Source organism: Mycteria americana, chromosome 11 (assembly GCF_035582795.1).
Source record: "Mycteria americana isolate JAX WOST 10 ecotype Jacksonville Zoo and Gardens chromosome 11, USCA_MyAme_1.0, whole genome shotgun sequence".
Lineage (NCBI taxonomy): Eukaryota > Metazoa > Chordata > Aves > Ciconiiformes > Ciconiidae > Mycteria > Mycteria americana.
This window is the reverse complement of record NC_134375.1, coordinates 19273915-19300788: the sequence shown is the minus strand read 5'-3', so window position 1 is coordinate 19300788 and position 26874 is coordinate 19273915. Positions and strand designations below refer to the sequence as shown.

General features: G+C 36.5%; 1 protein-coding gene across 6 annotated transcripts in view; it reads right to left on the bottom strand.

Annotated features, from left to right (window-relative positions):
• Window positions 1-24552, bottom strand: part of FHIT (fragile histidine triad diadenosine triphosphatase) — a 637538-nt gene extending 612986 nt beyond the window's left edge. For 4 of the 6 annotated variants that reach the window (XM_075513829.1, XM_075513831.1, XM_075513828.1 and 1 more), the window contains exons 1-2: window positions 24436-24548; window positions 15501-15611 (exon numbers count right to left, since the gene is read on the bottom strand). In XM_075513829.1, coding sequence (XP_075369944.1) covers window positions 15501-15611; window positions 24436-24456 — 132 coding nt within the window. In that variant the 5' untranslated portion in view covers window positions 24457-24548. Of the gene's footprint in view, window positions 1-15500; window positions 15612-24435 lie in introns of those variants that run through there. The other 2 variants (XM_075513832.1, XM_075513833.1) reach the window with 2 other exon arrangements.
• Window positions 24553-26874: the final 2322 nt, after the last annotated feature.

The window sequence follows — 26874 nt, the reverse complement described above, 5'->3', positions numbered from 1 at the left end:
CCAGTTCACCAGGCCTGCTCGGGGCTCAAAAGCAAAGCAAAAGCGCTCTCACTGTATGTGTTGATCTCTGTCTCAATTTCATTACCGCCAAGCACAAGGTTCTACAATCGAGATTCTTCTACAATCAGAAAACTACAATCGCCATTTTCTGCTCACCCAGTGTTTGCCTAACATCCCACTAACATACTAAAGGCATGTCTACACTGCCTTTTCAATCCAAAGGAAAACTGCCTGATTCTCTTAATTGGACATCAAACCCAGATCAGTAGCTAATGCTAAGGGGCAAATCATAGTAGCTTGAGCTCAGCTCAATGCTAAAGGGGTGAGACAGCAGCTTCAGGATGGAGCTAGCTCATATTTACCAGTTCACAATGAAGGTGTGAAGAGCTTCTATCTGCACGGACTACAACATCTAAGAAATCTGCTCATACTAGGGCAGAATTAATCACCTCAGAGGAGATTCTTCCTCTTACCAGTATCCCTCCAAGGAAAAGCAAGTCTGACAATTAATGCAGATAATAGCATCTGACAGCAGCTATGCAGATGTGCCACCTAAAGGATGCAGACACTGAAAGGAATCTAACATACATTTTCACTCTGTACCCAAATAAAGAACAGGAGAAAGAACTCGGGGGGGGGGGGGGGGATAAGAAACAGAAACCAAAACTATCTAAATTAAATATAAATATAATAAGGATATTTGGCTCACAGGTCACCTATGGCATGCAACACCACAGGTACTATAATAACTACAGTTAAATAGAAGATCAAGCAGGTACAAACAGCTGTAAACCCACAAATTGCTGCTGCCACATATATATAAAGTACACTTTCTTGCTTCTCTTACAAGTTTTCCTTTGAAAATACTTTTATTCACCAGAAATATTTGCTCCAATCTCTTTTTTTATTCATCTACCTATAAACAGCTTAACTGTGCATATATATATATATCAAAAATGAATTTACCATGTCATAAAATGCAAACATAGTCGGAAAAAAAAAACCCAACTCATACCACAGCATAGCATACATTCATTTCTTCTACATTATACAAATCTGTTGTTTAACAAGCATTTAAACAGTTGATCATAGTGATTTACAATTTATGACACCACAAATCCATTTCAATTCAAATTTCACTGCATAATGTGACTATCTTGAATTTCTAAAGCTTCCTTTTATGTTGCAGGCTGCTTTAATTATTACAGTTCAACTTTCTGAAACTGACAACAGAAAATCTCAAAATGAAAAGAAGTTGTTGTTGAAAACAAATAGGACATTACAGTACATCTGAATCTGACCAGAAAAGCTTATTGATGAAAATGGGTCTCTGTCAGGGTGCCTGATGTATTATCTAATCTCTTCTTAGCAAAAAACTATTTCTACTTTAACTATTAATCAAAGAACAATTAAGTTACACATTTATTACTAAGTACAGAATGCTGAATTATCTTCAAAGGAAAGACTAAAGTTACTGTGCTACTTTATACAGACAACTATCATGCTCTGCTACCTAAACTTTAGGTATTTATCCACTTAATACACAGTGAAAAATCCACAGCTATGCAGTATTCTGTATCTTAATTTCCTGCTTTCTGTAGAAATGATTGATGCATACTACTACATAAGCAAGCCTCATGCAAATTCAGAACCACCATAAAAAAGCCACTTTTAATTCCCCCTCCCAGCATTATTCAGCTGGGGACCAGAAGCAGTACCAGTGCATTTATTTTTAAATACACTAGCATTAATCTTTGCAAACATAACTACACCAGAATAACTTAACCACTGTAAACAAAGCAGAAGTCAGCAGTCATTCTCTAAGATTTGGCGACCCTCAGCACATCAACTTTCTTTACATTTTCCCTCTAACTATCACTCAGCATTTTTGTATGATACGGAAGCCAGGTGGCTAAAGAAGTTGTCCTGTCAGCTTTATATTTAATCTATGCATTTAGATCTGTGAATACAACAACAAAGGGTGTAAGGCAATGTTTGTCAATGCAATGTAATAAATACACTTACCTTTAGAGTATCTTTCTGTACTTCAAGGCTACAAAGGGATAATACATATATAAAAGTAATGACCTGCTATCAGTAAAAAGAGAATGTTTGGCCTGTATATTAATAATTATGTTTACTTTGTTCAGCTACTACTGTATGAAAAAAGTCTGTACTAATAAGATGTTGCTTCTCTCTGCTGCTTTAATGACACCAGTCATCCAGCAGTCACGTACTGAGGGGGGAGCAAAGGCTAAAGCGATTTTGGCCAATACTGATTTCCTCTGAAGTTACAGGGGAACTGCCCTGCACGTTTGTCAGTAAGACAACTCAACACAGGCAAAAGATCCATTTGTACAAACCAAAATTTAATCTGGAAGATTATTAACAAACAAGTAGAACTAATTACCAAAGGAAGTGGACACTCATCCCACTCTCAGTTTCTTCAAATGAAGACAAGCTTTCCAGCAGATACACTTTAGCCTAACACAAGTTATTTGCCTCCATCAAGGGAAATGAGTGAAATTTACATTCCTGACACAGATCAAACTTAACACTTCAATGATCGTTTCTGATCTTTACTACTATGGATCTATACATCACCATAGTAACACTACGTACAATTTTAATCTTATTTTAGCACAGTAAGACACACAAATTTGTCCAAAACTAAATTCTTATGAGTCTTTCCTTCAGTTTTCCTGGAGGAAGAAAAGAATCAAGTGAGGAAGAATTACCTCCTGTCTTCACCTCGTTACTGCTCCACTGAGAAAAAACATTTCTACCCTCTTCCCTCTTTTAATTTCACAATTACACCTAAATGATAATGATTCTTCAAATTATTTAGAGAGCTACATACCCACTCCAACAGAAATGGGTCAAGTCGAGGGACAAAGCTGTACATGCTTTAGCTAGGAATTTAGGATTTAGGAAATAGGAACATAGATTTCAGGGTGTCCATCTCCACTATTGCTGAAAATTTTTAGAGAGACTGTAAGTGTGCATGTATAAATTGTATATCCATGCTTTTAGCAGCATGCATTTGGGTAATCGTCTCATAATTCCCTCTCTCTTATCCACAGAAAAACTGATTCAGGCTTCAGAGTCTTACTAGAGAGGAAAGGGGGGGGGGGAATGACCACACCATACAAAATACATTTTAGCATTTATATGTTGTAGAGTTCATTAGAGAAGAAGCAGCCTTCTGCTGACTTTTTAAAATGTTCCTGTTCACTTACATTTTACTTCAGAGCTTGTTTTGGATATTCTTTTTACATCTGTAACATTGCCATTGATTCCTTCTGGTCAGTCATGGGCTTTATTTCTTTTGAGCAAATCAGTGGGCTTTCTGAATGAATCATCATAATTTTTTTTTAAGGAGGCTAAGAACTAATGGTTTTACCAACAAAGTGCACTCTGGGAAGTTCATTACACTTTCAGTCTTCAAGATCACCAGAAGTCATTCTGGTTCTTTGTTATGCTCTCAACTATGATATTGAGTGCAGGTGTTGTCTATAATGACCAGGTGAACAGAATTCAGCAGAACATCTTTATCTAATTTTTCAAACCTAGAACATTATGTCCCATTTCATTTTTATAAGACTTATTTCAAACTTTTTCCACACAGGTCCTGGGTACAAAGATTATATTTTTCTTCAGGTTTTTTTTTTTTTTCCATAGCTCTCTAAGCCATCCACAGAACTCATCAGCTGAATTGTCATCAGCCATTGTTGAGCTTTACAACAGTCATATTGATTGGTATCTCCCAAAGGCATATTGTAATCATTTTACCACTGATAGGGTTATAGGCAGACACACACTTTGACATTCCCCTTAGATATGATAAATGCAATCCTCATTTTCTCAGATCTTGTGCAATTCACCACATATCCATCTATCACCACAGAATGACCCTTTCTATTCCACTGAAGCTGTAAAGCCCAAAGATATAAATATATTCCTAATTCATACATATGCCATACATTCCATAGTCCTATTTTTTATTAGTTCGTGGTGGTTCAGCTCATCATTTCCTCGATGAAAATATCAGCTGATGTATTCCTTTTGAATAATTTTGTACAGCATCACTTTGAATAAAACATTATTAGCAGGCTTCTCCCCCAGTGTAACCCATCTCATTCTTAAATACCAGCAGGTATTTCTGACACGTGCCATATATGGATCATTTTGCTTGTGGACTGCCACAATCGTTCTTATTATAAAACCACAGTTTGTGGTTGTTAGTAGCTAAAGCAAAGATTTGACCTGTCTACTTTTAACAGCATGTTCTGCACTGATGCCTCACTATCATCCTCAAATGATCATCAGTTCTAACATTTGTCTAGTTTCTAAATACCCCTGTAAACCCAAAGTAGCCTGTTACTGCCACGACAGAGAAAGCCTAAGTTTTATCCACGTACAGACATTTTAAGACCTGCACAATGTAGACATGGTTAAGGTGCTATGTGTTTATGGAAGCAATAGATAAAACATATAATCAACATATCTTTTAAATAAAAAGGTCATAAGACAATTCCACAAGTACTATAACTAAATACAAATTACATCCTGTGTCTGTAAACATTACATCCAGTAGCCACAGTACTTCAGATAGCTGTTTCTGAAAACTAGGTGATTCAAACAAAATTAATTCTCTTTAAACAGCAAAAGAAAGAAATCCATGCCAATATAGCAAGATTACTTTTCCATACTAAAATTACACTTGTATTCAGTTTTGCAGTTAAATTATTTTTAAATATCAGTCAAGTATACATATAATTGGATGCAAGTTGATGCAAATTAGAATAGGTAATTCATGGCAGCATTTAAAAATATAAAAACAAAATAAGGATACGCATCTTTTCTTTAAGAAGTCACAATCTTGCTAGCTTATTATCTAATGTACATATTCTTGTTACAGTTACCAAAAGTAGGGGTACTGAGGAACTATATATTTTTGTATATATTAGGAAGAACAATGCCTCAATTCAGGAGAAGACTAGACCAAAGCAGAAAGTTTTCTTATTTAAAAAAAAAAACCAACAACCTGTGACTACGTGTGAATCACCTCATTACTGTAAGACCTGTAATGACTAAAAAAAAGCCTTAAGTATTTCAAGTCTTAACTACTACACCTCAGTTCAATGCATTTTAAAATTCAACCCATAATCATTTTCCCCAAAGATTTAACTTTATCAATTGTTATTACTACTATTTTTATATTTGAGAGCTGTAAAATAGTTCTAAACAAACACATTTATTAACAATACTTAAAGTTATAAATAGTTTATCTTCGGTGTTCATACAGAAAAAAAGAACAGTCAAAAATATTAGTCAGTACTTTAAAGAAAAGACTAAAAATCTTCTAATTTGGGACCAACATTTTTAGAAATATATTACGTAGATAGAACAGATAAAAGCAAGCATCAATGAAACAATTATTTTTCAAATTTTACTCAGATAAGAGTTAAACATTGTACTATTGTAAATCGAAATATTTGGTTAAATGGAATTTCCATCAAAGCTTAATAACCAAATTCAAGTGAACACAAATTGAAGTGTTATGTACTTTCTGTGGTTCCTATAATGGCTAATTCAATAACCCTAAATGGAGTGTTACTGCTGATTATTCTAAGTTGGATAAGACAATTTGACAGTTACTGTACTTTGAAATTTTACTCTAATAAAAGCATTTTTAAAACTAGACATAAAGAGGAAGAAGTTTTTCTAGCCATGTTTGACATGGGAAAAACCTCTAATCAACATTTACTAAGCATTATGTTTTGTGCTTCTTTCGCTAATACTCTCAAAACGACAAGTAAAAATCAGTCATTGCAAGAGTAAAGCAGTCAAGCCAGCCACATATGAACTTCAAAGAGCAACCTGCACAAGCTCAGTGCCCTAACATTGCTCTCATCACAGAACTTCAAAGAGCTCTGTGTTGAGATTATGGCAAGATTTGGCCTAGTGTACAAAATTCTAGCTGCACTATTTTGGGAAAATACAATAAGATCTCCATAAAAGTTTGAACATTTTAAATGCTAAGAAAGTGCTCACAATGAAAACAAAGATGACTGTCACTGCCCTACTGAACTACAAAACTGTTCTTAGCACTGGATCTTAAATATACAACCAAAAGCTTTTCATCTTTCTTTTCAAATAAGGTAATCGCAAGCCTTCTTTGGAAATTAACTTTCCATGCAATCCAAAGCCCTCCATCTAGTTCCTGGACATTATTTTTTTTCTTTTTCTTTTTTTTCTAAACCACAAACTTTTTAATTATTAAATGTGGCTTACGTTTGCATCTCTGAAAATATTTTTTTTAATTCTCTATTTTTCTAGCATTTCATTCACTCTGTTATCAGGGGTGTGAGCAGGTTGCTGACTATGCTGATAGGCAGAGAGCAGGGAGAAGTACTCTCTCCACATTTCATTCAGATAATAGAAATCTGCAAGCTACTCAGTGTGACAGATGAGCTATGTGAGCTAAAGCAACTTGTTCCGCTTGTCAGCCTCCAAGAGTCTACAGTAGCAAGATACAATTGCGATGACACCACAATCGCAGAACTGGGTCAAACATATGGTCACTTTAAAACAGAATGTCAACCGTCCTTTCTACTTGAGGAATTTGATTCAGTGACACTAAAAGCTGTTAGATACCATTAGCTTTATATCTAGGTTCAAAATGAAACTGTTACTTTGACAGTATTTGAAGAATCCTCTTGTGAGCCCTACATTGCCATTAAAGTTTGTAGGAATCACAAACTGTCAAATACTATCATTAATGCCCATAGGGATTGGGTACTTCACGACCAGAACACTTCCCTGTGTTGCACCAGGGAATCTGTGCCTTTGGAGTAATATTTCCATTATGTCCTTTGTGGATTAAATGGATTAAAATCCTCACAGAATTTTAAAGAAGATATATATACAGATACATATTTTTTTTTTTAATTGCAGAAATAAAAATAAAAGATACCTTAACTCATGCCTAGACCTATTATTTTGTTTAAAGCATCATCTCATACAGAAATGATTTTTTTATTTTATTTTAGTGGAATAGAAAAATTACTAATTGAATAATAGTAGACATGTAAAGAGAACTGAAAAGTAGTATTTAATAATCTATTCCAATTATTTCCCTAAATCTTGCAAGATTCACTTGCATTATATTGTGGTGATGAAATACCCCATGCAATACCACTAGCATGAACAGTTTAAAGTTTAAATAACTGTGGTATACGGATCATGCTACATGGTGGATCTAGATAACATTTGGAAAAGCAGATATTGAGATGAAGTTCTGATTTTACTCTGACATTCAATCATCAGAATCTTTATTAAGTGACATACAAAACTATTTTCTTTAACAGAATTACACTATGTATATGTTTCAGCACAGGTATCTTTTGCCCAAAATCACTAGAAATGTAAAAGGAAACAGCAGAAGTCTGAGACATCCAAAAGTAATTTCCTTCTCAATATTTCACTAATTTGTGTTGGCAGTCTGAGTCAAGCTCAAATCATCGACTCTGGCCAAGATCAAATTCCCAGCCTATTAGATTCCACACTTGGATTTATAGGTATTTCAATACACCATATTCAAAAACATTTTATATATTTCAGGTTTTGACGTATATATTTTTCTGTTTTGTTTATATTACATAATTGCCTTTCTAGTTCAACATTAAAATTTTCAGAAAAAATATTTTCAAGAAAAACTTCTCATGGAGCTGTTCAGTTAAGAAGATTCATATTTTTGCACAGTTAAAAACTTACATAATTCTTAAAAATAATTGTTGTTTACTTGCTTTGATTTCTAAATGTCTTTGATCTCATTCATTAATATTCATTAGTCTTCGGATGTTGGACTAATGAGACTCTTACGCATTTATGAGAAGCTATTTAAACAATGTTATCAGATTTTTTTCTGATTTATGTTTTTCATCAACACTGACAATATTTATTCTTTGCATTCTCCATCTTTTTCTTCAAACTTCCTGAAGACATAGTCTACATACCCTAAAACAAAGTGGAACTCAACAAATGCGTAACTAATTCAGTCAATTATGAGCACAGAACCCTAAATGGATAACAGCATAAACACATAATATATATGGACAGAATGAATAATCCTCATACTCAGCATCATTTACTTCCATGTTTTACATACATTATTTATGTTTACGATGGAACATCTCTGAAGCAAAAAAGAAAGAATACAGCCACAACTTTTCAGCGTCAAGAATTTACAGGCACAAAAGCAGCAGTGCTGTTGCCAGAAGACAATACCAGCCACGGGTATTTCACATCACAGGTGCACACACAACAACATGCACAAACAGCTAGTCACTTGTATTCTTTGCATTTAAGAAAACACTAGCTGTTTTCCTATTTAGTTTCCACTGTTTGCAGTACATATCCACAAGAAGTTGAAAGTAAGAGTGCCCCAGCATACGCTGCACAACATACCTGCAGTACCTACGCTGCATAAGTTAAAGTGCCCAGGGGAACCAATGTAAGCTTACAGGCTGAGACAATCCATCAGAACATGCCAACAAACAGTTTCAGGTTAAACATCCACTGCTCATTAAACCCTTCTTCTACACTGTTAAGAGTTTTGCTATGTCCCCATTCAAAATGCTGATTTACACTAGAAGTAACTTACGCAAAGCAGTCCTACTCTACTACATCTAATGTGTATGCAAAGATAATTAAAGTATGCAATAACTTTCAAAGAAATATTGCTACTTCAGAAGTAAGCATCTATGAAGTCAGCGCCAGTAACTCTTACTTCTCCAAGCAACTGCAAAGGTCTTTTGCTGAAATACCATTTTGGTTAAAGAAATGACTTGGCATAAACCTCAGTGCTAAGCATGTCAATGCCACACATCCACATTTGCTTCACTGGCATCTGGATTTATCCTCAACTGGTCTTACCAGACCAGTTGACTACTGTGTCTATTATAGTTCTTACATTCTGGGCTTTCACTGGTATTTTTCCAACTTAAAGATCAAATACAATATATTAAATTTATTTACAAAAATTATTTTGAGATAAAGCTACACAATTTGAAACCACCCATTACAGTATTCTACCTAGGAATTAACTCTTACACCACAAGAGAAATATCCATTACAAGCTTCCTAATGACAATACAATAAACGCGCCAAAGCAGGAAAGGACATAATTATACAGTGCCCACTACAGCATACAGAAACCAGAACGTTTGACTACACACCCATATACCAAATTTCCATACACACAGAGAAAGCCGTTGCTCTGGTCTCAGTATCAAATAATAACAAAAAAGTTCAAAGGACTAAGTATCCCTAATTCTAGGCCTCCCAGTATATCTCACAGGATGCTCAGTTTCTAACAGCATTGGAATCCACCAGACAACCCAAACATTAAGAGAGTTGTTTTATGTATATCAAAGTTTAAAAGATCTTCACTAGTACCAATGTTTGATTAGCTGTAAAGCTACAGATATTAATATGAATTTGGTTCTACATTACAGTACAATTCTGGAAAAAAATAAGGAAGTAATTTTAGAAGCTTTAAGTAGTATCCAAAGTATTTATATAAGCTAGATGCTGTGGATAATCATCCATTTCTAATTCTGATTATGTGCAACATCAGGCCTTATATATCACTCTCAAAGGTAAGTACTATTAATCTTCCTCCAAAGAACAATATTTTCTCACTCTACCTTTTCTCCCTTTCTATTCCTCTCTTTTCACCTGAACATAAGTCTACATGACACTAACTAGTAGACACTGACTAGTAGACACTGACACTCGGTCACCGCTTGGAGATACGCCATTACAGCATACATCACATTTAGATTTTATCCCAGCTAATCAAGTCTTTAAAAACAAGTCACACATCAGAATTAACGTGACATGGAAAGTGTTAATGTCACAATACTAGAAGGCAAATTTTTTTCCTGATACCTGGGAAATTTAAAAACAGGATAAAATGTTATTTAATAGAAATTGTCCCAAGTAAATAAAATACATACAATAGTTTTGTATGTTTTATGTTATAAAACACATTCTAAGTTGTACTTCAAATATCCTAAAGTTCCCAAATTTAAAAATTTTTTTTAGTTTTGTTAAATCATACTGTCAAGGCCTAACAGCTACTGCTTCAGTTGCAGCACTGGGAAGGATACATCTCACAACAGGTATAAAACACAAGAGCTATTTAATGGACTAGGACTCAAACAGCAAAATTGAGGAAAAGCTGACACAGAAATCTCTCTCATTGAAGACACTCGGATAAAGAAAAAAAGACAGTGCCTGCTACTAAGAATAATGAATCAGTGGAGGGAAGCTTACAAATTATACTAATTAGTAAGCAGCAGGCAAGAATAGGAACCTCAAAGCAGTATCAGCATCTTGGCAAAACTCCCACAAGCAAATGCACCACCAGTCTAGGCCTCACCATCCTTCTGTGTCTTTAAAAGTACATGTACCCAGCGGTCAACTATCTGCCTATGAAATTAGAGTCAACCAGCCTGGCCAAATACCCAATTTACTAAAGCAGTTTTTTTAAACTAAAAAGAAATCTGTGTGACCAATCTGTTGCTACTAATATCCAAGCTTGGTTATGGCCACACGAACTGAAACAACTGCAGATTAAATATATACTAAATTAATCTTTGGCAAGGAAGATTAGTGCTCTACTTAGAAAAATGTCTATCACTCACTACTGAAAGAGCTGCAACTTCCTAGATGAGATTTATGTTCTTTTCTCCATAAAGAGAGATGCAGAACAATTTTCTAACCTTTCATATGACTACAAAATATGTCCATCCTTTACATAAAATGTGCACTAAAACGTAGAGTTTTGTTAAGTTTTGGTATTATGTTCATTCAATAATCATGTTCTGCTCCATTTAGATTTCGTCTCCTAAAGTCAGGAAAGAAACAATGTCAGAATACTTTTGACAGAAAAATCTGATTTGGTTAAACAGCTCAAGAACTTCCAAGTGAATGTAAACTTTGAAAAAGGTACTCATGTTTATGTGAAAAATCATCATTATTATTGTTTTGAGAATCTCTTCATCACTATGAGTTATCATTTTAAAAGTCAACAAAAATATTTCTACCATTCTATAGACAGAACTACAATGTAAGGGGACTTTTATAACAGCCTTTTTTAGGACAAAAATTAGCCACCTTACAGATGCAGTTTCTTTTGTATTCAATAGAAGCCCACTTCCTTACTAATTGTCATCAGTTCTGTGACTGAAAGCTGCAATTAGTTATGCGCCACTGACACACACATGAATCCTTTTATGGTTATATTATTCAACCTGAACATTAATAAGCAGGACTTAAAAATTCTAAGGGATTGCACCACCACCCCTATTTTATTAAACCATTTGTGGCAAGAGACAGTTAAATATTGTGTATCCTTCAAATACATTATTCTAGCTAGGAAAAATGTTAGTTTGCCACATGAATTAAACAAGCCAAGAAACCAAAAACCTAATAAGAGTACTGTTTAATTTGTGAAAATAGTACTTAATTTTTAAGATCACATAAAATATGAAAATATAAAATGCATTACTAATATTGTTTTATTTTCAAATGGACCTCACAGTTACAAATGAGCTTCACTAGAGAAATAAAACTGACAGCGAAAAAACAACAAAGGGAAACTATTTTCATTAGTTCAAGTGAAACAAGGGCTACCAGCAGTAAAAACCTAACTTCTTTAAATTCCACAATGAATCTCCTCTCCTGACCTTTATAGAGCTCAAGATGCATACGTACACAGAATAAACAAAATAATTTGAAAGCAAATTCACTGAGTGCGCCTGACCTTTGAAACAGCACAGATAATTTTAATCAGATTTGCACAATGTTAGGCTGTCTCAGTTTCCATGTAGCAACACAAAGATGACAAAACTAAAGAAAAAAAGACAACATTTTCCCAAAATAAAAGCATCTTGAAATATTTTTTAAGTAGCCAGCAGCCCTAAGAGTCTCAGGTTCAGGAAAGATTCCCCTGAAATTCTACTCCCTCAGTGTCAAGCTAAAGCTGCACAATTCGGCTCTAGAGAGAAAAGCCCTTTCTGCCAGTTATGCAAGTTTCCGTCAGTTAGGTTGAAGAACTGACACCTAAAAGAAGAAAATACAAGACACACAAACAGTTTAAAAATCGGGTTTTGTAGGAGTGGCCAGTAGTTGCCTCCTTGACCACCTAGCATACAGTAGGCTACTTAAAGCTTCTCAGTTATGTTTATTATCTTTGGTTTTCAGAGATAATGAGTTAAAAAAAAAAAAAAGATTTGCAGCATAAATAATCTGACAAGCAGTGCTGACTAGTAAATATCTCTACTTACAAAGAACAGAAGTTCTCATACCTATACACAAATTGGCCTTAGTTGAAACTAGCTGACAATACCTTCCTTTCTGGAAGGACAGATGTTACAACAAGAGTTATAAACCACTTATCAGCCACCAAAGCTGATTCTTGTTTGTAACACTTGGAAAAAACAAAGAAAGAAGCCTTATACTTTATGGAGGCTCCAAAACAACTTACTGCAAGTATGGTTGTATTACTTATGCCTGATGAAATGAGAATTAACATGGAGACCCGAAAGCCCTGTTTTGATTCAGGACATGCAACTGCCATCAGATTGGACCTTCCACACTGCCAGTGACAACAGGGTTCTGCTCAATCTGGAAGACATAGCATGAGAGTAAAATACAACTAACTAAACAAAGACACTTACAAAATGCTGAAGTTTGGCTTTCGCACTTTTGAAAAAAGAACAACAGTGAGTAGAACAGAGATCCTCATTAATTTAGTACTTACCCAAGACGAAACTCCATTTGAGGGATACAATAGGACAATATAGCTTTGTCAAATAATGCACTTTAATCTAACAGCACTAGTTCAAATTACTTCTAGTGTAGCTGGTTTTAAAGCTTAACTTCTTAGCATTTACAGGGAAATGTTCAGTTTAACAAACCACTTAGACATTAGAACAGCCAGAAAGTACAAAGTAAATACTGTTAACTACATGAATTTGTAACCTTGCATGACTCACAAATGAATTTTATACATTGGCCACTTCCTTGTAGAACCACCACTACCCTTGTAGTATCTATGAGCAGCAAGGTGAGCCAAATGTGTTTCTAAAGATAGAATCTGGTCACCTTATCCACAATCAGATCATTAAGAGCAAATATCATAACATTTGACATAGCCTCAGAGACAATAAGCAACAGAACAGAGTTTATACATCACTTGAAAACAAGCATTGTTGAGAGGTAACACATGTTAAGGTGGGATCATGAACAAGACATTTTTCCAGAACAGCAATTCACCGTTTCTGTGTCACTGATTCATTATCTACATTTATTGTAGGCCAGCCAACCCTTTTTGATTATGGCAACAATCACATTCCTCTTTTGCCAGGCTATTTTGGTCTTTTTCTCTCTCCTTTGCTCACAGTGGATTTTATCCTAGAGCTTGTCTTTTGCCACAGCTATCTGATATCCTCATCTATTCCTCATAAGGACTTTAACTTATTCAGCTTATCAGGAAGGTTGAGAAGGGAGCTGATCACTGGGTACAGACACTTACAGTCTGACAAGGTAAAGCATTCTGACCTTGCAAACAGAGTCATACAGGACCTAGCACTTGGAAACGAACATTAGAGACATTGAAACTTGAGTAAGGCCCAATTTCCAGACACTGAAAGTAATTTAAAACGAGCTGAAAAGATTGTAAATAAGTATTGAAGTAACTTATGACAATGTTATTGCATTACAGTTTATTAACATGAAATGAAAGTTATCACCCTGCTACAAGGTAAATTCCAATTTTGTTTTGTTTGGGGTAGGAGAAGGAAGCCTATATGTACTACTAATTACTACAGTTTCCACTTAGGAAAGCTCCAATCCATGGAATGTTCATCGGAGTCTAGTGGAAAAAATATTAGTTCAATCATCATCAGTTCATCATTAAAGGAAAAAGACTTTCTATTATAAAAAGATATGAATAGTGCAATGCTCTGTTGAACTGCACTTTCAGGAAAAGCTCACTCAGTCAAAACCTGGTCTTTTCTTCAAGACTTTTTTTTTTTTAAACAAATTTAGAAAAACTTAGACTGAAGAAACCCCAGCCTTGATCTGATTATTAGTTAAAATTGCTTTTATCTTTTTTCAACTACAGCTTTCAAAATTTTTTCTAACATCCTTAAAAATCAAAATGGACAATTACATGTTTCATTGTTTTCAACAGGAAACAACACTAACAGCAACATCTGTTAAGCAGCAACACCTATCTTAACCAGGGAGGCAGGGGTGTGGAAGAGACTTTGCTGTATGCACTCACTCCAGTTTAACTTCATAATAAGTTCTCCTAAACTGTCAGGGCAAAGTTTAAAGTAAGAAGTTTCTCCTAGGAACACCAAATATTTATAGGTCACATGTATTTCAAGGAATAGGTTTTCAGGCAGCATTTATTTTGAATTTGTTTAAAACTTTTAATTCAATATATATACTATGCTGGTATATATATATTCATATATATACTATGCTAAAGGTATATAGGGAAAATTATCCAGAAAGCATATGCATGAAAAACTGTTGATCCACTAACAGTGCAGGCCAACGATCTATCCATGCTCTATTTGACTAGTTAAATTTACAATGCAGAACTTGTAAGATATATCCATAATCCACACTAATAAAATATATTTTCATGCTGAACTTCTGTACAATACTTTTATGACAATACATACTTCTTAATGTATATTTTTATGCCGATACTTCTGTACGCAGTAATGCAACTCAGCTGCTGATCCATTACAACATGGCCACATCCCAGTTTGATATTGAATAAATTAATATTGAATAAATATTGAATATTGAATAAATCCAGTTTTGATGCAGGGCCTGTATGGCTGGAAGTCTGTAAATAGTATCTGCAAAGAAGTGACAACATTCAGCTTATCTCTAAAATTGACTGTAAGCATCCCACTGTCATTAAGAGCTAAGGAGCAGCAGCCACCTTTCAACAGAGAAATCCAATAATAGATGAATTATTATCTAGCCCACTTTGGATCACAATCAAACTGGTTTAAATGAACCTGTTGAACTTATGGAAGCATTTGCACAGATATGGCTAGTGCTAAAGGGCTGTTGAGAAATTGTTCCTTTTCACCTTAGTTGGGACAATGCACAAATAAAGCAGCACTTTATATTACTGCAGTGTAAGTCTGGTTCAGAGGATGAGGCACTCTCAGTTACCCCATGTTTCCAAGCACAATTTTCTGGGTAGTAAGGCTAGCAATTCTTCCACCTAAAGCAACTCCCACTTCTCTCTCCAGACCTTGCATAAGCTCACGTAAGCAACTGTCTGTAGGCTGTACAATCAATTGGAAAAATGAACTTTTCAAGTTTGTCAAGGTTGAAAACAACCCTTTTTTGTCTAGTCAATTTGCTGAGATGTCTCCACTGGTCTGACTCACCACACGATCCAAGAAACAGCTGTACCAGGATAACAAATGCGTTACACATGGGAAAGGAAACCAGCAGCTGAGATGGAATTGCTTGATCTGGAATTCCTTGAGCTGGTTATGCTATTAAAAACAGAATAAATAAAAACAAGGAATGAAAGCTTCTGTTAATAAGTCCTACTTCTCACAGTGGTTGAATCTCATTAAGACTGACTGTCCTATAAAAAGCAGTAGTGCATATGCTGTTAGTTAGCAGGCAGTTTAGAAATTGGGGGTTTTTCATCACTTCTCAATTAAATTATTACACAAGTATCTCTAGACAGACCCCTGTATGCGGACTCAAGCACTAGCTCAGTATTTTTTGCATCTACATAGCAAGCAGCCTTACAAGTACAGGTGTAGTTCACTCCCATTATCAAGCTATCTTTCCCACCCTTGACTTGGAACATTTCTGCAGTGGTTTCTGCATGAGCTCAATCCATAGCTTGGAAACTGACAGTCACTTCAATTGCCTGTATGGCTATATCCTTCTAGATGCTAGTAGCAGCAACACATTTAGTGTGGCAACAGCAGTTCCAAAAGCATATTCTTACCATTTGAACGATTAAAATGTGATTTCAATCTCCGATGCTTAGAGGAAAGGATATAGTATCATCTGATCACCATCAGTCCCCAAGTATCTGAGTTTCCATCATATGTTTTCATAAGGTAGTATAGTACAAAAACATGTGTGAATTAACAGCTCTACAATAGGTGGTTTCTTACAACACTGGAAAACATTATTTGGTAGTTGCATCATACAATCTCAACACACAAAACTAAAAACTAGTTAAGATGTGGGTCTTATAATAAACAGAAAGCATTCAAGGAATAATGTAGGGTGATTTTATCTTTTCTAATGCTGCCTTCATATTCATATTTTCAATGTACAGACAAGAAATGCTCACATACATGCTAAGTGTATCTCAAAAACTAACATTACACTAGAAAAAATACAGGGAAAAAAGCTGCCAAACACAGAATAAAACCTCTTTGTACTTACATATTTTCTTTTCAAATTTTAAAGCACTTGTCTACAACTTTAGGCACACAAATCCTTTAAAAATACTTGTTTTCGTAAGAAAGCCCTTTTCATTTGTTTGACTACTCCCATAAAAACATCTATACTAAAATGCACTACTTCGTCTAACATTAGAGTACCCAGAAGTGTATCTTGAGTTCAAAATAAAAAACACAGTAAGATTCTTTTCACTGTGTTCCATGAACATCCAAGCACCACCAAATCTCTCCTGTTTTAAATCCTGCACTTACTATCCTCTTATATAACAACTGCAAAGACTAATCCTGATTTTGGTTATAAAGTTGCGGACCAGTAACTACTTACAATCCCACACTGAACAGCTTAATTGCTACAGTCCAATGGCCGAGAACACCCTTCCTCTTCCAATTCACTATTTAGTACACAATTTACAATAAATCAATTTATAATAATCATATAAATAACAAATATTTAATAATACCTATAAATAATAAGAGTTTTTAATAGGCAAATGGCTACTCTTACACAAGTCTGTAATGATAACTGAACCAAAAATATTAGTTGATAATCTGCATGCAGCAACATGCAAACAGGCACAATAGTTTGACAATTAACATTTCACAAAACAATAACATCACTGTAGTTTCATGATAATTTAAATACAACTTCTACGAAAGCTTGCATAGCAATGGAGGCTGAAGTCCAGTGTCATAAAATTTTCTATTGAAATATTGTGTAGACTATTAACTCTTCATTCGAGATGTGCTTGTCTGTATTTTGTTTTTTCCTCAAATACATGAACGTAATCATATTTTAAACAAGACTACACAGTTTCCTCAGCAAAACATCTTCCTAATCAAAAATATGACTGAAGAGATTTATAAACTTTAGGTTTAGGCAAGCTCCCTTCTGTCCTTCCCCCATCTCCTTCTAAAATTGGATGTTTTAAAGCCGAATTTGACCTCAAAACTTCTCTGCAATGAATAAGATTCTGCTATTCTGAAATAGTATTCATCACAACCACATAATTCTTAAATATTTAATAACACAACATGCACTAAAAAGAGACTGAAAGCCTGAAATCATTAGGAGATGTCCCAGCACAAGAAATAAAAAGGAGACATACATTTCTCTGCAAGTGTAATTTCAAAGTCCTTTCACATAGGGATCTAAAGACTGTCAGCTTGGTTGCTCTGCTACTGTATATTAAATAAGCATGTAAGGAAGCTACTGGTTTTGATTCATTGAGATGCCAAAGATCATGGGTAAAATATATAAAATTAATGATTTTTTTTTTTTAAGTGGAATATCAAGAAGGTGGTAAGAATCAGATACAGCACCAAGAACAGCAAAATACTGGCAACAGAAAACCACATAAAGTCCAGCACCAATTCATTTTAGTGACCATTTAGAAAAATAATAATGCATGAACGCCATTTAAAAGCTATTTCCAAATCCAAAACCACTACGAAATACTTTACTTGATACCAGTTCAGGGAATCATTGTATTGTTTTTATTAACGGAACCCTGTTTCCCAGTCTTAATACAAGCTAAATGCAAATTTGAGCCTCGTATGTTACCTAGCGCTTTCTAACATGCCTTCATTATCTCTTAGTTCTCAGTTAAGACTTGTACACAAATCCAGCAAAACAGTTTAGAAGGTACTTTATTTTCAGTATTTGCATAATACCACTGAACAGGACAAATAATATGCATACTTAGTGCCAAATGTCAGCAATATGCCAATTTAAAGCCTTATTCTTTAACATTTCAGAAACCATTTTGAAAACAAATTAAATGACATATGTAAACTATTCCAACAAGTCAGTGTGCAATGACTTCTAAACAGCAGAATACCTTCCAAGGCCAATACCTACCAGACAAATCAGATTTTTAGCAACTTAAGACCTTGCTAAATCTGTGCAAATGCTAATGCTAAAAAAATTTCTGTTCAGAAGAATGAATATAAATGTTTTTGACTATTCATGCACTAAGCCACAGCATCATTTTGATAAAGTAACAGGCAGCACTGCACTGCCAATACAAAAAATCTGTACTTCAGAGTATCTAGAAATGTGAAGCTGATAAATGTAGTTGCTGAGTTGGTTGCATTACATTGCAAGTCTGATGAGCTACGCTGGGAATATTCAGTATTGCAGTGAAAATTGATAAGAGGAAAAGCACACATTCTGATTAAAATCAAAGGTTTATTTACATCTCACAATTAGAACATTTTCTTTAGTGTTGCCCACAAGGTTAAAAATAGCTCTTTTACCAAGGCCTATTTATCATTGTTCAAGTTCACTACTAGAATAACCACACCACTTCCAAAAAAAGTAGGCCATTATAAGCACTATATCATTTTTAAAGTTTCTACTGTAATTTTAAATGTTTGAGAATTATGGTTTGTTTTTGAAGAATCAGATTTGGCATTAGCCAACCCTCTCTACCATCCAAGGATACTCTTGTTTCTCATGGCACAAAAGAATATATCCTCAAAGGAAATACAGTATACAGCATACCTGGTTTTTAACATAGGAAAACCAGATATTCTCTACCAATGACCTATCTTGAATTCATTAAATCATCACCTTGCTAGGCATGATCTACCCAAAGTCTACATTTTGTCCATCTACTCACTGTTGACCATTAAAATATGCCTGACCTTTCCAAGTTCCTTCTAAGAAGAAGCAGAAAGCAAAAGTTACCAGGGGCTTCTGGCCGTGATCATCTATTTGATTTTCAGCAAATACCAATGCTTGACTCTGCTACGGAGTTGCATGTTGATAATTAAGTGATTCCTACACATTTCCCTTTACCTTTTTTTTTTTTTTTTTTTTTAAATGTGACAGGACCATGTTTTTCTGTGCAGTTTTTCTAAGACCCAAAGGATCTGTGGCTCTTCTGGAGAAGACAATACTACCAAAACACATTAACTGTTCAACAGCTTTCACTTACACGAAGACAAATCAGTATTCTGATTCTTTACAACACAATCACCATTTCTGTGCTGTGTACATAATAAAGCAAGAATAAACTGTAACCTAGAGATTCCTGACAGAAGAGTGGCACCAAGGCCACCAGACATACACCACTATATACGCTCATACTCCCAAGCTCTTCTTCCCTTTTTTTTTTCTCCAGGAGTCAGTGCTCTAATTTACTTTTACCTTAAGCATTTTAAAATACACATTCTGTACTCTTGGGTCTTCATTACAAATATTTGCAAGGAGAACATTTCACTTGAAATGTACATCAGAACACTATCTTGCCTGTCTTCTGTTCCAAGGAAGCTGAAACCTGGTAACTTAAACAGAATAACTGGCAGAAGCAAGCTGAAGTAATCTTGTAAGGTCTGGAAAAGCAAGTAGGAGTGGAAAGGTCCAGTATCAGCAGCTGACTTTAACAAGGATAAAGCATCAACAAAGGAAAATTAAGTTCAAAAATAGTGTTAGCTGTTTTGTCTATTCATTATGAAAACTTGCTTTTTTTCTTGAACTCGGTCTGTGACACCACTTATATGTAAGAAATAAGACGGGAGGAAAAAGAAACTTCTAGTTGCAGTAAAAAGGAGTCTGGTCAACAAAGCATTTCCTTAGAAATGTCAGTAACATACTGTCCACAATTATAATAATCTGATTACTGCAAGATGTGCCTCCAGAATGCTAGTTTTCCTCTATTTGAATAATTGCTATGCTGATGAAGCTCCTCTTCAACACCACCTCAAGCTAAAGTTTAACCAGACTAAGAATCAAGGATGATTCCTTAATGTTCCATTTGCCGATCAAAGCAAATTCTCTGGCTGAGTATAGATAGCTACATTCTATTAAAATGTAGTTAACGAATCATCTGATTACTGTCCCAATCCTTGAAATTCAGCACTATGATATCCACTTCTGGTGGAATATCACAATAATACCAAAAGATCAACATAAGTAAAACTGAATATCCGCAAAAACTCATTAAGTTTGCAACGTTCATCTCCTGTACTTCACCTGAAGACAGCAGAAAACAAGTAAAATACACCTTCAATACATTGTGCTGTCTAGCTATAGGATTTCTCATGTTAATGATTTCAACTTTTGGGGGTAGGGTGGTATTTTTCAAAATAACAAAGTCCAGTGCACTCAAAACCCATCTTTTCTTCCACCCTGTTACCAGAACCATCTGCAGGAACGTATCTGTATCTCTTCTCCTCTCTGAAGGTAACCTCAGCCCTCCCGCTCTGATACACCTCCCTGAAGGATTACATTCTGTTGAACCTCCATTTAGGGTCCTTTTATAGTACAGGATTCCTTCTCACAATCTAAGCACTTGTAGGGGAGTGCTCTTTTTAACAACTCTGCAATCCGTTCCTTGTAGGAATACAATTAACATATCTACTGTCTTCAAATTTAAGGGGGAAGGGTAATTAGTCTTAATAAAGGACTTCTGCAGAAGCTCTTTCAGCAGCTGAGTCACTTATTAGCTTTTGAGAGAACAAGCAAATTTTAACTCCATACTTGCCAATAAGACTGCATCAAGATAGAAAGTGATGGGTTAGTCATAAACAAGACTAGACCCAGCTTATAGATACAACCAAAAAAAGCATGGGAATCAAGTTCAACTAACGCAAGTTTCATATTATGAAGCTGCTTCTCATACAACCCAATTTTATCCTTCCTTTGTGTGCATGCTATTATGTAAAGAGGTACTACTTCACTAGAAAAACTTATAAACACTCAGAAGTGAAAGGCTTCAAATTCTGGCATTGAGTATTTATGACGGATATTCTGAATTATCCTGTAGCTTTACGGACAATTGTATTTCCCTCATGTAGACTCAACCACCCAAAGGAACCCAGTAGGCATTTGATCACCAAATAAACCAAACCCAGATTTGGTTAGGCCTTTTTTTTTTTTTTGGGGGGGTGGGGGGGGTGGGGGTGGGTTTAAATCTCATTAGATACACATTTTAATGTTGCACTCAGAAAACATGAGTTATAAACTACAAGTATGCACAAATAACACCTTGTGCCAAACATATCTGACAGCTTTATTTGATAAATTACTGGTGTAGTAGAGAAAGACAAGAATGACCATAGTTTATTAAGATCTTCTTTAAAGCGTTCATCTTCCCCTAGAGCTTATGGAAATAACAAAGCAACAAAAACACATTTAAATTATTCTTACAGAGCTATGTAAGTGCAAAGAATCTACACTAAGGCAAACAAGACATTTAAGCTATTATTTAAAAAAGAAGAAAACATGGATGATACCAGTCAACCTAAGTTTCACTTAAAAACAATTAATCTTAATGCACAAAATAAAACATTGCCTACATAGCACCAAATTATTTGGAAATAATCAACTTGCATTTTGGAATCATTCTAGTATTAGAATTTGAGCAATAGAATTCAACAACAGTTTCCTTGCAGACTTAATAGATCAACATTTGAGCCTCTGTAGTAAACATTACCAAGTTGTCTGAAGCTGTTTATATACACACTAATGACATTCTATACACAAATTAGTTGACAAGGTTGAAAAGTGGCAATATTTTTAACTTTTGCAGAGATAGACAAAATTATAAACACATAAAATTATATAAATAAATGTAATTGACATAAATGAAGCTGCAGACACTGGAGAAGAAAGAATGACTTTGACATGTATAAAACTGAATAATCTTTTTACTGCAAATTCACAAAAGGATTCGTGTGACAGATGACAAAATGAATATGAGAGGATTACACATTGTAACTATAAAAAGGCAAATCCTATAAAGTACATACACAGTTGTAATATGCAAGACAAGTGGATAATCCTGTGCTCAACATTAAGTTATAGGAGTTGACCCAAGCCATTGTTTCCACTATCATCTCTATATCCTCCAACTTTCCCAACATATAAAAAAAACAACTTGGTCACTAATAAAGTCAATGGAAACTGCAAGCATACAACTCAAAGGCTGTCAAACTAGAATGTTTGACTATTACTACAGCCTTAATTTAACACACTCTTCTCATTGTACTCTACAACTGAGACATAAACCATAACAAAGGCAAAACAAAATTATAAAAAGCGGAAACAAATATCTGAAAAACAGACTCAACTAAAAAACCCTGTTTAATAAATACATAAATGAAAACAGGTAGGCTTCACAGTTTTCACATATTGCTGCCTTAATTCTAAGTTTTCTCAAGACTATAATACCAATTAAATAAACAGCATGTTTTGAAGAGATTTAATTAGAACTCACATCAGAAGTGCTATACTTGGAAACATAACAGCTCACACTGAATGTAACTAGCAACATTTCTGCCCAAATATCTTACAAGGGAAAAAAAAATAAACAAGCTGAAAGAAATACAGCTAAAGGTTTCATAGTAAGCGGCAGAATTGACAAGTGAACTAAAGTCAGCTTTTACCAGCACTCTATGCCTAACACTCACAGGAAAAAAGCAGTGTGTGTGTGCAGAATTTCTCTTCAGCACACAGAATGTAACTTTTAAAGATAGGAATAGTACTCTGCTGTCACTCAAAGATTTTAAACTACTCAGAATATCTAAAAATGCATTTAAGGGGAAATATGAAAGCAGGTTATGAAATCAGGGGGCCTACTATTTATTGGAGATAAGAGACATCTTGCCCCGAGGAAAAAGCCAAAGTATTTAATGCCATTTTTCCATTAGCCATTTCAGTGATTCAATTTAAAATTAAGTAGCCAAGATCTTAGCACATGCTCTGGAATGTCTTATTTGAATCACCAACATACAACATTTGAAAATTAATTACTCAGAAAACTGCTTACAGATGACACAGTATGTGCAATTATTCTTTGAACAGAACTTTGTATTTTCCTCTTCTCAAGAATGTTATTTTTTATTACATGAAATCCCACAAGAGTAGTTTAAACCTAAGCTGCTTTTTGTCTCAAAAGCAACTTTCACTTCAACATCTCTGAGCTCACATATTTTTCAGTTCTAGCCTAGAACCAAGAACAAAATGACTATTTGTTTTTAGTTCTCCATCTTGATTTTACTCATTTCCTAAGTGACTTATTAAGAATCTGCAAAATTAATCTGTTCCTTGGACACATGCTATCCTTACAAAAACACAACTACCTTTGCTACGTGTATCATGTTGTCACCCTGTCTACCCAGGTTCAGTTAAAATCCTTTATGAACCGTTATAAGAGCACCAGATCGATCACTTGGACAAAGCGTGTAAAGCACCTAAAATGATTTTAAGTGTTACTACCTTTTAACTGAATTTAAATTCAAGTGATTGGCCAGAGTCTCTGTGACCCTCACAGAGGTAGGTTGTTGCAATGACTGCTTTGGTTTCCCTGGGGCGCGAAGATTAATTAATTTGCTTTAACCCGCTGCATTTCTGTCCAGAAAGCGGGTTCCCCCACCTCTCCCGCTGACCACCGAGAGGTGAAAGGCAAGCGTGTACGGGCGAGAGAGGAACATGCCACCGCAGACACCGAGCGTGCCGCTTCCGCGCGGGCACGCAACGCAGTGCCCGCACGCCGCCAAAGGCGAGCCCCAAGAGGGGGGAGACGGCCAACCGGTCCCGGCAAACGAAACACTTAAACTACTGCGAAATGCTCCCCCAACGGTTTTTCGATATCCAGCCGGGAGAAAGAGGGGGAAGAAAGAGCCAGTGAGCCGGCCTCAGCCCCGGCGCAGGACGGCGGGCTCAGCTGCCCCAGCGCAGCGGCGCGGAGGGAACAGAAAGCGGCGTCGGCGGCAGCCGCCTCAGGAAGCGCGCGGCAGCCCCAGGCGCAGCGGCCGGCGGGGGACGGCACAGAGCTTCCCTCCCTGCTCTCCTGAGCGGCCGCCGCCACCTCCTCCCCGCTGGAAAGCTCAGCGGCACAAGGAGGGAGAGGGAGGGGGAAAGTAACACAAAATGGAAACTTACACTCCCTCTCCTAACACGCATGCGTTGCGCCGGCGAAAAGAGGCGTGTCGCAGCGCGCCGACACCGGCCTGTAGCAGCCGAGGGGCGGGAGGAGAGGAGGGTTCGCCACTCAAGTAATGGCCGCCGGGGTGGTCCGTGGGCATGCGCACTCTGCGCGCGCGGGGGTGGTGGGGTTGGGTGGCTCAGGGGGCGGCTGGGCGCGTGGCGGCACGGTGTTCCCGCCTTGACCCTCTCCTGTCCCCTCCCCTGGCCGTTACCAGGGGAAGAAAGGTCGCTCCCTCTTCGTGAGGAGGGCGGCCGCTTAGCTACAGTGGCTGCCCCTCAGCTGGCCTCAGGTTACAGCCCTCAAGAGGCAAGTTACAGTGGGTGAGTTGAGGAGCACACCTGGGGCTCTGCTGTGGGCGGTAAAAGCTGTGCCTGAGTTCAGCTGTGCCCGAGTTCAGCTGTGCCCGAAGTGAGTTGGTAGGGGAAAAGTCTCACAAGTTGTGTGGGTACCCCCCTTGGTGCAGCGTTACAAGCAGGTCGCAGTGTTACAAGTGGGGAAAGTAGTGTCACAGTGTGTGTCCCATGCTTGTGCTGTTGCCCAGGTATCTGCTTTTGACCCACCCTGGAGATAGTTGTAACACTATCAATTTTCCTTTCATCTTATGTGGCTTTAATTTTTAGTTTCTATGGAGTGGTAAGTGAGACTTTATCCCTCCCTGCCTCAGTGCAGGCAGTGGTAATGTCCCTGTTGAATTACCTGGCACAGACATGGATGCTTTTGGTATCGGAGTCATACAAGGCCCTCTGCAGCAGCAGGCACCTTCCAGATGTGCATCTAGTACTGTGATTAGCTTCTGCCATTAAGTACTTCTCCCTCCGCCCTTTTCCTAAAGGGAAAAAGCATGGTTAGTAGCTTGCTCTAGTTCAGTTGCACTGAGCTTTTTTAGTGAAGACAAGGGCTTACAGTAGAAAGCCAGGTTTCTAGTGGGCCTTTGGTTTGTAGGAGAGTTCATATTCAATCTGGTTTCTAAGAAAGCTCTCCTACATGGCTACTTTTATGTATATCCACTGTAGAGGAATTAAGTTGCTGAACATTACTGTTATTCCAGTGCTTCAGGCAATCAGATATGCTGGGCTCAAGCCTAAACCTTGAACTTTACTTTATATTCTAAAGGAAATGAGTATAACAAATGGAAGACAGGTTTGATGTATTTGCTGGAGCCAGTAGCACTGAGAATTAATGCAAGGCACTCTTCTCATTGCTGTATTAATGAACACTGCCACAAATAATGACCAATACTGCAAGTATCATAGTTTATCCTGTACACTCATAGTGAAGATGTTGTCACCAACTCATGAACGTGGTATCAAGTGTCATTATTACTTAATGCCAACAGAGAGCCAAGACTGCCTTTTGATGCTACTGCTGTGAATAATGCCTCGGTATCTATACTTCCATAGAGCAAAGTCCCCTGCCTAACCCTGAAAATCACTCCACGCTGAAGTGACAGCATTAATTCCCCCTGCTGTTACACATTTTGCCAACCCTTTGTGACAATGCACAGTGACAGCTCCCTTGTGTCAGTTGTCTGCAAAGCTACCCCAGGTATGCCCCTTTTACGGTGCATACACCTGTCTTCTAGGATTATGCAACTGATAATCCAGTACTGGCTGCTCTTCCTATATCCACTTGATCCTGAGAAACATACTGAGAACTCATTTTGTTTACAAAAGCAAATACAATGTGTACAATTCCCATATCTAGTACAAGTGCAGTGTTTTGCCATCACAGGGTCACTTTTGTATATTTCTTAATTATTATCTTCTGCAGTTACACCCTGGATGGCAGATAGACCTTTCCCTCAAATTACCAAGTCATTGCAAATGCTAATTTCTGTGTAGTAAATTTTGACTTTCTAAAGATTGCTTTGTACTTTCCTGAAATCCTAGCATGAAGTCCTAGTGTTTTTAATGACATAAGAGTTGTGCATTGATTTTATTACCTTGCACTGATTTGGTAGTTTTCCTCATGTCTTATTGATTTCACTGAACTGACTTAATATATAATAGTACAGCAGGCAAATAGCAGCGACTCTGTTTCCCCGATTTGACTCAATTTGTCATTAAGGAACATTAAGACAGTGAAGTCTGTCTCTTCTCTTTAACAGTCTAATCTGCATCACCTTGCTGCCTTTAAGTTATTTGACTTTTCTGATCGTCCCACCTTGTAAGGATCTTACTTCTCCCTTCACAACATGCTTTATTGCCATTAATTGTTAAGGAGACTATATCACTAGTAAAACCAAAGACCGTCAGACTTCTATATAGACAGTTTCACTGCCATTTGCAGATGGAACTCCATTCAAATCAAGGGGTACTGTGTGAGATGATGTGCTCATCACACCCTAATGAAAATATGCTCATTTATCCTTTTATGTGTGTTGTCCCATGTTT